At 42.3% G+C, this 15,503-nt stretch overlaps 2 protein-coding genes across 2 annotated transcripts in view; both read right to left on the bottom strand.

Moving 5' to 3' along the window:
* The window catches only part of grm2a (glutamate receptor, metabotropic 2a), a 26,872-nt gene extending 26,733 nt beyond the window's left edge, over positions 1-139 (bottom strand). The window contains exon 1 of the mRNA XM_077014373.1: positions 1-139. This exon is cut by the window's left edge and continues 462 nt beyond it. Within this exon, the coding sequence (XP_076870488.1) occupies positions 1-48 (48 nt within the window). The 5' untranslated portion in view covers positions 49-139.
* Positions 140-11,838: 11,699 nt separating this feature from the next.
* tex264a (testis expressed 264, ER-phagy receptor a) overlaps positions 11,839-15,503 on the bottom strand; it is a 63,581-nt gene continuing 59,916 nt past the window's right edge. The window contains exon 4 of the mRNA XM_077014370.1: positions 11,839-13,335. Within this exon, the coding sequence (XP_076870485.1) occupies positions 13,085-13,335 (251 nt within the window). The 3' untranslated portion in view covers positions 11,839-13,084. The remainder of the gene's footprint in view (positions 13,336-15,503) is intronic.

Below are 15,503 nucleotides of genomic sequence, written 5' to 3'. Positions count from 1 at the left end.
AGGCCAGGGGAGCGCGTGACCTCGAAGCCAAGGGGCCCTCCAGGCCATGGCGTCGGGGACGGGGCAGGACTCTCTCGGGGACTCCGGATGGTCTCTGCCTGCCACCCGCTGTCCGCGTGGGAGCGGGGTGGGGGTGAGGGAGAGGTGTGAGGGCGGAGGGGGAGGGGGGCAGTGGGGGAGGGGGGAGGAGAAAGCAACACGTGTGTGATCAGGCACAGGCTTGCCACAGCGTCACTGCCATCCTCAGCTTGGTGAATCGATGGAGATCAGAAGCTGTGGATCAGACAGAGGGGGATTCAGGGACTGTTGGGTAGAAAAACAAACATGACTGTGTCTCTGCTCTGGTTGTGTTTTTTAATGAGGACAATGCACAACCGCGGTGTGTATGCAATCTAACAGCTGATGTACTGTGCTTATGGCAGGTTTCAAAAATTACAAGGTGGATTGAAAGAATCCATAGATACAAGAGATAGAAGACAGAGGCATGACATCAGTAATGTTTGCATAGTCATAGTTCCCCATATTCAAAAGGGGGAGGGGCATACATACAGGACACACATCAGACGTTATTAAAAAGAGGACAGTATCCATATAAACAACCTATAAACAATTGATATAATATTAACATTATATTACATTTTATAACACAGACTTCTTAACATTACTATATCAGACAATTTCCCAAAACAGCTGCTCCCGTGGTTTTTACATTTTATTTACTCATTAAATTCAATTACCACAAAGCTGTGAATCTACGTTAATAACTTTTGATGCTGTTTTCTTCTCAGTGATCTAAACGTTATGGATGATTGCAATTGAAAATTGCTCATTTGTGGCTTGGTTTCCTTGACAGTCTCTGCAGAAGCTTCAAATAAAGTAATTGTGCAGTAATTAAATGCTCACCATCTTCAACAGTTTATGGGAACAGTAATGTGTGTTCTCACAAGCTCCTGAGCTCTTGACCAGTTCATCGGTGGTTATGTTCAAGACTCTGTGCATGTGTGTGTGTGTGTGTGTGTGTGTGTGTGTGTGTGTGTGTGTGTGTGTGTGTGTGTGTGTGTGTGTATGTGTGTATGTGTGTGTGTGTGTGTGTGTGTGTGTGTGTGTGTGTGTGTGTGTCTGTGCGTGCATGCGTGTGTCTGTGTGTGTGTGTGTCTGAGTGTGTGTGTCTGAGTGTGTGTGTGTGTGCGTGTGTGTGTGTCTGGCTTCATGCCTGAGGGACAGTGTTCATTGTAGTGTAAAGCTGGATTGTTTCAGCATGTCCTGGTATAAAGCCCAATGTACAGTCTTAGCACCCAATAGCACAACACACCATAACACACACATACATGCTTAAAAATACATAATACAGACTTACACTGCATAGGCTCAAAAAGAGACAAAAGACAGAGAGAGAAAAGATAAATTATTGTCATTTCCTTCTTTCACACAAACACACACTCAGACACACACTCAGACACACACACACACTCACACACACACACACACACACACACACACACAGGACTGACAAACACAGAATAGACACACCAATATCACACTCAGAGAAATGTGATGAATATGGCCTGGAGCTGTAGTCAGTGATTTAATTACAGAATGTAAACCCTCATATCCACCTGGTGGGCCCTGTGCAAAGTGCCTGTAACATAGTTACTCCTCATATCCATTACATTTCACATGCAGCTGAGATGAAAGAAAGGAGATACAAAATACAGTTTTATGGTTTTATGCCTAGTGACATCTGCACCATGAATTATGTAATCTCTTCTGTTTTTGAGGAACACTGTAAGGAGGATGTTGTTGTAGAGAGAATATTTATTGTAGTATATGTACAGCCAAATTCGTTGATGTCCCTTGAAATTGCAATGTGAGTTCAAAACCATTTTTGAAACAGTCCATATAAATTCAGTTATTCATCCCTTAAACTACTTAATCAAATTCAGGGTTATGAGGGGCCAGAGCTTAGCCCAGCATCAAAGGTGTGAGGTAGGAAACAACCCTGCACAGTATTCCAGGTACTAGCCCTAACACTAAATCTAACCCTAACTCTAAAACTAACTCTAACCCTAACCCTACCCTAACTCTAACCCTAACCCTGCAGTGTATAAGTATACCCAGCCAATTATTCCAAATATACATTCCAGCACATTTATATTTATATACAGCATACACCAGCCTAAATGAGTGTGTGTGTGTGTGTGTGTGTGTGTGTGTGTGTGTGTGTGTGTGTGTGTGTGTGTGTGTGTGTGTGTGTGTGTGTGTGTGTGTGTGTGTGTGTGTGTGTGTGTGTGTGTGTGTGTACATATGTAAAAGAGTGAGATATGTATGATGCTCATCTCTGTGAGACCCATCCTCGCTCACACTCATTAGGGTCTTCTCCCTATCCTTTGTTTCCATGGAAACTTGTCAGGCAGGAAAAGAGTGGGAGAGAGAGAAATAAAGAGAGACTGAGACAAAGAGAGAAAGAGAGAGAGGGAGATGGGAGAGCAAAAGATGAGAGGGCCAATCTGGCCAGAGAACACAGGAGTGGAGTCTGCTGGGGATTCTGGGGTGGCTTGTGAAAATTGGCTGTATCTTTTTACGGCGTACATCTCCTGAACGGCCTCTCTGAAGGGTTAACGCTTGCTTCCCCTCAGAATTTTAAACGCTAGATGAACCCACTCAATCCACAATTCACACTTATTGGACAATAGTCAATTTAGTAATCCTGAGGTCTTTCACAGAACAGACAGAGGCTGTTTTTAATGTAAGGTCACACTTTACTGAGTGGAGTGATTGCTCTGTCAAAAGACATTTTGTGAAACAAACAATTTATCCTGCTATTATGGATTATTATGTACGCTAAATAATCAGAATGGCAATGATGGTCAGAATAATTATGAAGAGGGTGTGGTTTTAATATATACATACGTTTTCACAGTGCTATGCACACACCTCCATATTTAAGTACACACTCTTAGACAAATGGAAAGTCATAAATTCTCTTAGTTATCTTAGAGATCGCATCAAACAGATAGCTTTTTCAGAGATATTTTATGTCTTTCTAAATCCTTCTTTGCTGCAGATGTGTAAATTGTAATGTCATGAAGCTTCGAGATATCATGAAACTTCAGTCTTGGAGTTGGTCCCCACTTTTGGGAAGGTGTCTGCAATATTTGTACAATTGTGCAGTACATTATAGCAGCTATAATTCAAGCAGCCATAATCCAAGCCATTTAGAGCAGCCATAATCCAAGCCATTTAATTTGGCTTGGATTATCTCATTTATCTTCAAATTACGTAAACACTGTAATTAAGCACTAAATGACCATGAAATTTGGATGCTTAAAAACCCCTCTCTCTCTCTCTCTCTCTCTCTCTCTCTCTCTCTCTCTCTCTCTCTCTCTCTCTCTCTCTCTCTCTCTCTCTTTCTTTTCATTTGCGTTTCCTAGGTTTACTGCTTCACCATATGGCTTCTTTAAATTTAACAGCATTGCATTTGCAACCTCCCAGACTGCTCAGGTAATGTGCACAGTAGGAGGGACTGAGTCTGGAACAGAGGAGCTGAAGTATGGAAAGATGAGAGGAATGAACAGGAGACAGATAGGTGTGGTAGGTGTGGTCAGTGTGGCAGGTGTGGCCGGTGTGGTAGGTATGGCAGGTGTGGTCGGTGTGGCAGGTGTGGCAGGTGTGGCCGGTGTGGTTGGTGTGGCCGGTGTGGCAGGTGTGGCAGGTGTGGCAGGTGTGGCAGGTGTGGCCAGTGTGGCAGGTGTGGCAGGTGTGGCCGGTGTGGCCGGTGTGGTAGGTGTGGCCGGTCTGGCAGGTGTGGCAGGTGTGGCAGGTGTGGCCGGTGTGGCAGTTGTGGTAGGTGTGGAAGGTGTAGCAAGTGGGGCCGGTGTGGCAGGTGTGGCAGGTGTGGCCGGTCTGGCAGGTGTGGTAGGTGTGGCCGGTCTGGCAGGTGTGAACGGTGTGGCCGGTGTGGCAGGTGTGGTAGGTGTGGCAGGTCTGGCAGGTGTGAACGGTGTGGCCGGTGTGGCAGGTGTGGCCGGTGTGGCAGGTGTGGTAGGTGTGGAAGGTGTAGCAAGTGGGGCCGGTGTGGCAGGTGTGGTAGGTGTGGCAGGTGTGAACGGTGTGGCCGGTGTGGCAGGTGTGGCCGGTCTGGCAGGTGTGAACGGTGTGGCCGGTGTGGCAGGTGTGGTAGGTGTGGCAGGTGTGGTAGGTGTGGTAGGTGTGGCAGGTGTGGCAGGTGTGGCAGGTGTGAACGGTGTGGCCGGTGTGGCCGGTGTGGCAGGTGTGGCCGGTGTGGGGGCGGTGTGGTAGGTGTGGTAGGTGTGGATGGTGTGGATGGTGTGGACGGTGTGGTAGGTGTGGCAGGTGTGGTAGGTGTGACAAGTGTGGCAGGTGTGGCCGGTGTGATAGGTGTGAACGGTGTGGACGGTGTGGATGGTGTGGACGGTGTGGCAGGTGTGGCAAGTGTGGCAGGTGTGACCGGCCCAATGTGCTAATCCGCTTAAGTCGTTTGACCCTTGGTGTGGAAAACGAGAGCAGCGTTTACATCATAATAACCTCTCTGGAGGTCATTCCAATGTAGCCAGACAGGAAGGGAGAGAGGAGGTGAGACAGAGATGATGGTAGCTGAGATCTAAAGGCATGTCAGGCTTCTCCCTAAACAGCATTTGTGGTGACAAAGCAGAAGGTTCCAGGAACACGGCTGCTGAAAAGCTTGTGATTCTTAATAAGGCAGCAGCACGTGCACTGGTCTCGAAGGACCCAGCCTGGTGCCTTATTTCAAGTAAAACTTTAACTGCAATATTCTTTCCAACACACATAATAGCCAGACGTGTGCTTCCATTTGGTTTTGGTAGCAATGCAAATAAATTCATACCCTCTAAAGCCACAAAAATGACAGCTTGTGCATGTTGCAAAAGTATTTTGCTTGCCATATCAAATCTAGCTTGGCAATGTTAAATGTGAGAATAATAACTGTCGTGGTGCAGTACCTTTGCTTGTACTCTGTCAGGGTGATGAATGTCTTTTTGAGCTTTCAAGTCCAGATTTAGCAAGCGTCACATCACCAATCAACAGGTGAACTACTTTTAATTAGGCCTGCATGATACGAACTGATAACATTCAACACTACCATGAATTTTGTGCATATCAGCTATATATTAGCTATCCAGTTTCTAAGTATTTCTGCTTTTACAGGTACACTGCTAACACATTCACTGAATATTGAGAATATTGAGCTAATTGCACATGAATAACCCACCAATTAAAAAACATTCATTTAAATAACAAATTTCCTGAAAACTAAATGCAAAAATGTGCATATATGTGCATTAACGAGAACACAAGAAAACCAACATTCAGTGAGCGACAACAGCCATGAAAATGAACCACGCAAGTGCAGGACATAACTCATTAGACAGTACGCAGCACCTGGGTGGGGCGTGGCAACAAATCAAAACAAAGACGGTCTGCATCTGAAACACAGACATAAACAAACATCACGCACAAAGCCACCACAGTCGGAGTGAGGGGACACAAACCTCTTGCCATAAAAAATGATCTGGAGTGGAAAACGAAGTTATATAAATATAAATTAACCATGGTGCTTTAAAACAATTCCCATCACAATCAACAAGGCCCTCAGTTCCACATAAGGTGTTTTTTCACCACGAGGTCATTTTCCTCACTAGATAGCTAGATTGCAATCTCACCAATCTTATCCATTTCATCTTATTCACCGTCTTTTGTGATGTATTTGTTGTGCACGAACATTCTACATTTAACTACTGCAGATGAATCATTTTATTGAAATCATTATTTTGTTTTTAAAGATGTAACACCCAGTATCCTGTAACTATAATCAGAAGTTGGAAAAAGTAATCAATTACATTTTTTTATATGTAATTTAGCCCCATCATATAACTGGAACTGGTCTTTATCAAATCTTTCCTAAAATACTGAAAGCATTAAATTTGGGCCAGGGCTTTTTAAAGCTGCAAATCACAAACTTGATAGACAGACTAATAAAAGATTGCAGAAGATTTAGACTACTGACCTTTTCAGACAGAGTTATTATTAAGAAGAATGTAGTTAATTGAAATTTAAATAATATCCACCCAGTAGAGAGAACACCAGAGCAGCAATTAAAAGACTGTCCATCAACTTCCTTCCTCATTCTCACTCACTCTCAGACACTCCCTCTGCCTCTCAATTTATTACTTCCAAATTAGCAGGTCTCTTTGGCCACAAACCACAGAACAGTTGTTATCAGGGAGTTTTAAGTAATTTTTGTATCCTTAGTCATTTATCTTTCATGTTTTTGTTGAACCAGCTTTTCAGCAATAGAAATAACTGTCAAGTCATGTGACATTGTTGTTAGTGATGTCAGCTGTGAAAAGTTTGAGATCTTTAATTCAGTTTAAAGCAGAGCGGCCCTGCCCTCATGGTTAAGACACTCAGAGAAAGGGATGGATGTTGTGGCAGTGGAGAACACACTGGGGCAACTCGCTTCCTCCCACTGTTCGGGTGGAGCTCTTCCCACCCACATCCACTCTATACATTATTCACACTCCAACCCACTCTATACATTATTCATAGTCCAATCACCAGCGACCCGTGGTCTGCTCAGCACAAGGCTTCCCTTTGCCCTTAAATACATTACAGCAGACCTTCACATTATGGATATAGCTAAAACACACATGTGCAGGCTCACGTATGTGCGGACTCATTCCTATATTTTTATTGTAGCATGTAGACAATGCAAACACTCCCTCGCATCTCACACATAAACACATGCACACACTAATTTGTACTGCAGGGGAAAGACTAGTGAAATAATTATTTTCCTCTCTCGTACATGCATACATAATTACACGCACAGAATTACACACATATGCGCGCGCACACATTTTCCCCCATGCATGGGTCTCCTTTGGGTCCTCTTCAGTCCCAGGGCTCTCCCATTTGTTCTCCATTAGAAGCGTGGCTGGAAAATATGCCATCTGCTGTGAAATGTGGCAGGAGCCTTAGAAGCCTTAGAGCAAGAACACTGTCCACCTCTACCTCTTAACAGCAAAACGCCATGGGACACAATAGACAGGTGTCTATTTCACCAAAAAGATGCTGCATCATTCACTTCACCTGATGTTCATGTTGCTGGACAACTTCATTTGTTTTGACCTCTAAATAGTCATTCATACATCTGGGGCAGATTATTTGATGCATTATTATCATTTGCTTGATTTATCTTTGTTGTCACAGGCTGTTAAAACTGATTAAGTTAATGAGCAAAGACATGATTAGTTACTGTATATGATTGTGCAACCATTACACATTTCCTTTTGGTCAAGTATTTTAGACAGAGAGCTGGACAGGCTTCTACAGGTCCAGGTTTGAGTTTTGATCCTAATCAGCAGACTTGACGCAATCAAAGCAATTTAGCTATTTGATTAATTTCCTATAGTAATTTGCATAATGAAACCAATACAAATAATAATAAAAAAATTACTGCCTTATTTCTTTAAGTGTGCAACTGGAATAAAGTCAGTATACAACTCTTAAAACATCCACAATTCTCTCAAACAAGTGATTCACGGACGTCATGAATTTAGTTTTATATTTTACCAGCGAATTTCCAAATGTCACTTCATTTGTCATTAAGAATGTGTGACAGCACTCACTCATAACACTGTCGAGTAATCTCCGAAGTAGTTAATCTCATCCTGACACTAAATGCTTTTAGACCGGAAACTTAACTTGGCTAGTTGAACCTCTGGCGCTTAAGATTTGTAGTCTCCGTTACGAGGCAGTTGACAAAGCAGAAAAGCTGTTTTCTTCTTCATCAAACGTTGTCGTCAGGGGGAATTAGCCATTCAGGTTAAGTCGCCATCCGAGAGACCTAAACTCTCAACTCTGATTAATAACGCACAAGTTTTTGCTGAGGATGCTTGTGTTACTTGCAGATAAGGTGACATTCCCACACGCCATCTGGGATTACGCAGTGCACTGCTGCCACGCTGGCGGAGACGCGTACGCCGAACTCAATACAGCTCAAGAGACTGGAAGAAGAGACAGAACCTCAGCCTCCGAACCCCCCACCCAGTCCCGCCTTGCTGTGGCTGTCTGGCCGTGTCTGCGATACAGGTGAAGTAACCAAAGGGGGAGTTGTAAGCGGAACGACGTGACCCTTGCGCAAGGCTTTGAGATAAGGGCACGTGTTGTGGCCTCAGTGAACTCTTGAATTATTCAAACTAATCAAGAATCACAGTCGTCTGCTGCAGCTGGGGTTAGGGCATTTGCGCTTTAGTGCATAATGTTAACCATGCTAACACCCTACAGTCTAGCTGAGCTATTTAACACGCCATTGTGTCACGGATAAACTTATGTAGACAAACAGAACAAGATGTAAGTGTATCTTTTGCAGAGAAGTGCCAAACAAACTACAACAAGACGGACGGATTTTTACAAAAAATCTCCATTGATGGTCAGACCTTACGCCACGTCCACTCCATAGGATAGGCGAGCACGATTGAAAAACCAGGAAAGCGTTCACTTTGACTTCGAGTTCTTTAAATGTTAGGAAAACAAAACACGCACGCCTGATCATGAGTATGTTATATTGAAATGAGTATGGAAGTGTTTTGACAGTTCTTACTCCACTGTCCAAGCGCACTTGGGTAACTTAATATAACACCTGAAATAGCGCACTTATGATCGCTCCTATAGTCACGGCTTGCGGATTAAAAACACTTTTCGTCGTGATTGTTATACTGTTTAAGCGGCACAGTAGCCTGCTAACAGAGAATTACTGATCAGAATTCAGAATTACGGTTCTGCTGTGAAGAGAGGATTACGGTTATGTTTACCGCTTACAAACGTTTTACTGTGCGATGGGCTACTGAAATCACGGCGCTACAATTATTAAGTCTGCAATAAACTCGTGAAAGTTTTATTTGAAACTACACTTGATTTAAAAGAAAATAGATGAAACAACAGCAAACGCAACGATGACAACTAATGGTAGTACTAGAACAACAACGACTACTAATTATTATTATAGGTAATAAATAATAATAATAGCAATCGCAATAGTAATAAAAAAATACGTTACTCCGATATAAGGTCAGTCAAATGTGTGCGGCTATTAAAACAAAATTTTCCTTCTCTAGTGGAGTTACAGAGGAATTGGCTAAGAATTCGTATTATACGGTTTATATCGTACGTCAAATGAATAACATGAATACGAATGTTTCTCCCCGTAGTCGGTTGCTACGCTATTTTTGACATACCCCCAAAAACGGAATCGGAAATGTAGTTTCAGGTCCTCAGGGTGTGAGATAATCTACATCGTTGCTTGTCTTGTCTGACCACGTCGTCAGTCTACTGACGATACCACAGAAAATCAGGTATCAATCAAAATAGCTGATTATCTTAAGTACTTAGTATCATTTGCCTGGCTTTATCTTTCCCCCAGAGTAAATTGAGAAGGCTTCCGTGTGGTAGGCTATCTGCAAACAACATAAATTTCAATTTAAATCAATGTACAATATCACAAAACATTTGCATGTCTTTATCTTACCTCACTAGTCACATCGAAAAAAATCCCAGGTGGAGAACTTTCAAGGAAATGTCAAGTCCTTTTCTGCGACTCCTTAGTGACAGTTTCCTTTGTTTTGCTGTGGCATGTTACAGCATTCCAGTGGCCGAGAGGCACAAATTGTGAAGTTTTGTACAGAACGAGCGCCTCCGAAAGACAGCGCGCGTGGAGCTGTCCGTGGTGCTGAAAACAGTAGCGAGCGTTAGTGGATTCTGTTAAATTGTCTCATCTCAGTTCGCGCTCAACAAAAGTCATTATGTACTTTACCAACTCCTCTATGAGATCGCTTTAGACAAAAGCTTCACAACATTTACTATTCTCAGACGAGTGCGTAACTATTTACCGCGAAACCTAGATTTCCATTTACAGGAAGAAAAAATCTTTCCAGGAAGTTACCTTTAAACCGAATATCCCTCTTAAACGTTTTTTTCACAATTCTGATTTCTCGTGCATCTTAGTGTGTGTCTGTTGCGCTATGTTGTTGCTATGGTCAGTTGAAAGTAGAGACGTGGTTATAGAGGAGACCAGGATACCTAGCCGCCACGCGATCTCAGGCTGCAGACTCCTCGTAAGAACACCGAGTTCTAAAAACAGACATATTCGGACAAGCAATACTCAGTCACCTGCTGTATGAGTGACGTGTTGTTTGAACTGTTGTTTCTCTACTAAAATCTAACAAAATAACGTTCTGCACTGTGGTTCGCTCTAAACGGGCATGGATCTGTGTCCGGCATACTCCGACGTTCTTTCTTCTCTGTTCACTTTGTCTGTCGGTCAGTCAGTGCACGCGCAAATGTGCCGAGGAACTTCAGACTGCGTTGATTTTGTTAATTGACCAGGCACCTTTCTACGACACCAGCTCATTGAGACCAGCTCGTCAGAAGTTTGCGGAGAGATCGATCTGGTTCCGCTTTGGGACGAGGGGCAAGTTTTGACTCGACACTAGTGAATCTACAAAGAGGGCGCGAGGTCCCAGTAGGCCGGAGAGAACACGGAATATGTTTTGACCTTTACCTTTCTCGCGCTAATCGCGATGCGCGTGGAGAGCCACTATGGGCCTAATGCGTCAGAGGTCTGGTAAAAGTATATAGTAATGATAGGAAAAATATTTCTAACGTAACGGTGGACATTTCAAAACCAGTAGAGGTTCGCATTCCTTTCTTTTCTGCTTTATCCAGGCACAACCCGAATAGCCTAATGTTAAAACGTCTTGAAAGTTGGTTGGTTCTGTGGTCGTACAGGAGGTAATAATATATGACAGTAATATATGACATACAAGCCATAGCAAAACAGCTAAGAAAACAAATGAAATACTAAAAGCTCGTTTTTCCGTAGTAATGTGGGTTACTACGATTGGATTACTGTTTTGACTACTCGCTTCAAAACTGTACCATCAAATGTCTGTTACAACACAGCACAGTATGATTTGTTATTAATTATACAACATTTAATATAGGTACCCACTAATGTTCACTTTACTTTTAACTTTATGAATTTATTCCAATGTGTGTCGGTAACACCGGGTCTTCTAAAATGGTCTAAATATTGATTGTAAAATAGTAAGTGTGTATGTTGTCCACTAGGAGGATCACAGCGAAATCCTGCTGTCCAATAAGGGTTGAGCTCTGCTGTGCGCGCGGGGGATATCGAACTGTGTTATCTCATACTGACACATTAAGCTGTTCAGTCAATGTCCCTTCTGTATTCAGCTACTGAGCAGTTAACAGAAATCAATGGCGGTTTCTGTCAAAAGCAGTACAGAACAGTGATGGATGCTGAAACCCACTGCACTTACCCCCTGTTCAGATCTGCTTCTGTTAAGATCAGATAGATCAGTTCTTGCACTGCATGATAGATTTAATAAGTTTGAGAGGGAAAAAAAATCTCACAAAGATTTGCGTAAAAGACAGCACTGCTCCACCACACAAACACTTAACCACATCCATTCCCCAACTCTCCCCCACCCTCTACACCAACACACGCATGCACACACACACACACACACAATCATACACACACACAATCACACACACACACACACACACACACACACACACACACACACACACACAAATACACACTTACTGTTGATTACACAAGCTTTATGGATTCAAACCTTCATAATAAAGACACCGACGTAGTCAGACTGTTACAAGCAACAGAAAAAACAACTGTGCAGTATCAAAATACTGAAATAACTCTTATGTTAAATAGATATCCAAGATCATATAAGAACCTACACTTGTAAAAGACGCTTCACAAATCCTAGACTTTAATTATATACACACACTGTCCTTCTGTTGGCGGCATATATAACACTCTGATCACAACAATGCAGGGACAAAGTATAAAAGCAGATGATTACACTGTTAATTTTGTCATTTACTTCATGGTTTTCTTTGATAGCGTTTGTCAACAACAAACAAATCTGTCACATGCAAGGAGGATGCGGGTGGGTGTGTAAGGAGCCATGAAGACAATATAAACAACAACAGCATACACACTCTCAGCCATTACCTCCTTTTAACAGCATCAATAAATCAATGAGCTAAACAGACCTATTAAAACCTGACAATAAAAAATGGTCAATTCATCATCAGCTAATCAAATTCATACATTTTGTCTACATTAGATTCATTTTATAAAAATAGATTGACAGATGGACAGCCTTTGTCAAGCTGCTGGAATAAAATGGAATAAGACATTTCCAAAAGTAGTGAGATCAAGACTGGTTCTGACCGTATGGAAATACAATATGACTTTTTGTTTCGCTGTTGCATTACAAGCTACAATACATGGAATTTTCCAATAAAGGTTTTGTTTTAAACAAGATTAAAATGACGTAGTCATAGTAGGCACATATTTGATTAGAAGACTGTGGGGGTGGGGGTCATGCCTGTTTTGTTTGTGGTGCTCATGGTAGGACACTTCATTATGTAACAAACTGTGAGGCAGTTTTGTGGGTTCCATTAAACAGTTGAAATTGCACACGGACACATTTAGTACTTTAAAGCTCATCAGACATGTAGCCAAAACCAAAACCTATACATGCAGAGCCAGACCAAGAATAAACCCTTGAGACAAATACAGAGGTCAACCCTAATTTTAGAAACTAAGGCTGAAGCATAGACTACACATTTGTTAGAGGTTCAGAATAAAGTTGTAGTAGTAAAAATACGTTCTATAATTATTTATTGACTATTGTGTTATTATTTGTTGTTCTATCATTTTATTACATGTATCTGGAAATGTCCAATTTACATGTTTGAAGACAATGACCTATCTATATTTATTGATTTATTAATGACACTGAGAAACATTGAATGTATTGTACCTTTAAAGGCCCCCCTGGAACCAAATACTTTTTGTTAGCTACTTCCAACACACACACACACACACACACACACACACACACACACACACACACACACACACACACACACACACACACACACACACACCATCTCTTATATAATTTAACCATCACTCCTTTCGTCTTCATCACGCTCTTTCTTCACTCTCCTCCACATGCTCCTTCTCTCCAGCTTTCCTCTCCTTCTCCTCTTCCTCCACGTCCATGTCCAATTCTTCAAAAGAGGAACCGCTGCCTACGGACTCGCTGGAGCCCTTGTTCCCCGGGTTGCTGTCTTCGCTCTGCCCGTCTCCCTCATCCTGCTCACTACTCTGGTGCGGTGGTGTCGTATCTGGACGCCCCTGCATCAGTGCACTGCTCTCACTCTCACGGCTCTCACCTGTAACAAAGGGCAAAGGTCAACGTTAGACAGCATGCTGAAATTAATTATGACTTACATTATATGGTTCAATGATGTAAGATTTGCACGGGAAACTTAATTCAAAGAGAATGACATGAAGGCCCTTTAACTGAGTCTAATCAATGTCCCATTTTAGTTATGAATACAGGGCCCAATTAAAACGGTACAGATACAACTGTATGCAAATATAAATGGGCTTCATTGAAGTGTACAGGAGGAGGTAGCGTAGATTTTAATCTTAGGTAAAACTGGTAGTCTGCAGGGATGTTAAATTCCACATGTTGCAGTTTTAGAGAGATACAATCACTTAATAATGTTGAAACTGGAGACACACGCCAGGTGAGAGCTCTAATTGGCCAAGAATATTGTAATTCATCCAGAACACCCCTCCGAGACAGTACTGGTGCCAAACATTGCCACAGAAGATCCCAAGGAAGATTCAGAAGATGTTGGTAAGAAAGGATGTGTGTTAAACACCAGTGTTTCCCCAAGAGAACTCAACATTAATTAAGGAGAACCAAATGGTACACAAACTGATTCCTAGAATCAAATAGGAGTTTGAACATATAAAAGGCCCATTGTAAAGGAAATAAAAATTGCATGTAGTAACTGGTATTATAAGCCACTTATAATATTTCCCAGCAATGTTTTTTTCTGGTTGAGCACAGTATAGACTAATTTGAACAGCTCTTCTTTTGTTCTAGTTATGTTCTGTGACATTTATTTTTCACATCCTTTAATGCCATTACAGGATATCCTACTGATGCAAACAGTCAAAAACTAATAAGATTCTTCACACTTCACGCTCACTCTAGTAACCCTTAATCTGACACATTACATCGTACACTCACCGGCCACTTTATTAGGCACACGTGTCCAACTGCTCATTAACGCAAATGTCGAATCGGCCAATCACATGGTAGCAACTCAATGCATTAAGACATGTAGACATGACCAAGACGATCTGCTGCATTTCAAACTGAGAATCACAATGGGGAAGAAAGATGATTTAGGTGACTTTGAACGTGACATGGTTGTTGGTGCCAGATGGGCTTGTCTGAGTATTTTAGAAACAGCTGATCTACTGGGATTTTCACGAACAACCATCTCTAGTGTTTACAGAGAATGGTCCAAAATGAGAAAATATCCAGTGAGCAGGAGTTCTGTGTGCGCAAATGCCTTGTTGATGCCAAAGGTCAGAGGAGAATGGGCAGACTGGTTTAAGCTGATAGGACAGCTACAATAACTCAAATAATCAGTTGTTACAACTGAGGCATGCAGAAGAGCATCTCTGAACGCACAATATGTCGAACCTTGAGGCGGATGGGCTACAGCAGCAGAAGACCACACCAAGTGCCACTCCTGTCAGATCAATGGTTCAGGCTGGTGGTGGTGGTGCAATGGTGAGGGGGATATTTTCCTGGCACACTTTGGGCCCATTAGTACCAATTGAGCATCGTGTCAATGCCACAGCCTACCTGATTATTGTTGCTGATTATGTCCATCCCTTTATGACCACAGTTTATCCATCTTCTGATGACTACTTCCAGCAGGATAACACACCATGTCATTAAGCGTGAATCATCTCAGACTGGTTTCTTGAACACAACACTGAGTTCACTGTACTCAAATTGCCTCCACAGTCACCAGATCTCAATCCAATAGATCACCTTTGGGATGTGGTGGAACAGGAGATTCACATCATGGATGTGCAGCCAACAAATCTGTAGCCTCTACGTGATGTTATCATGTCAATATGGACCAGACTCTCTGAGGAATGTTTCCAGTACCTTGTTGAATCTATGCCACGAAGGATTAAATCAGTTCTCAAGGTAAAAGGGGGTCCAACCCCGTACTAGCAAGGTGTACCTAATAAAGTGGCTACTGAGTGTATAAATCTGACCCAACCAATCGACACTGGGGACTAAGACTTACTAAATGTAGCTGTTTCAGCCAAACAAGTAGCACTGTGCACTATTTGTACATTCTGTACTGTACATGCTCCATAGATCCACTATGTGGTTACATAAACTTTGGAAACACTGCAAAATGTAAAATATCTGTTGTCAGTTATGTTCTTCTTTGGCACAGATACATGAAAATGCTTTGGTCCCCATGTGTTACCACAAAAGAGTGAGAGTGTGAGA

This window comes from Brachyhypopomus gauderio, chromosome 8 (genome assembly GCF_052324685.1).
Source record: "Brachyhypopomus gauderio isolate BG-103 chromosome 8, BGAUD_0.2, whole genome shotgun sequence".
NCBI classification, from domain to species: domain Eukaryota; kingdom Metazoa; phylum Chordata; class Actinopteri; order Gymnotiformes; family Hypopomidae; genus Brachyhypopomus; species Brachyhypopomus gauderio.
The sequence above is the reverse complement of the archived record's forward strand: the minus strand, read 5'-3'. Positions and strand labels throughout refer to the sequence as shown.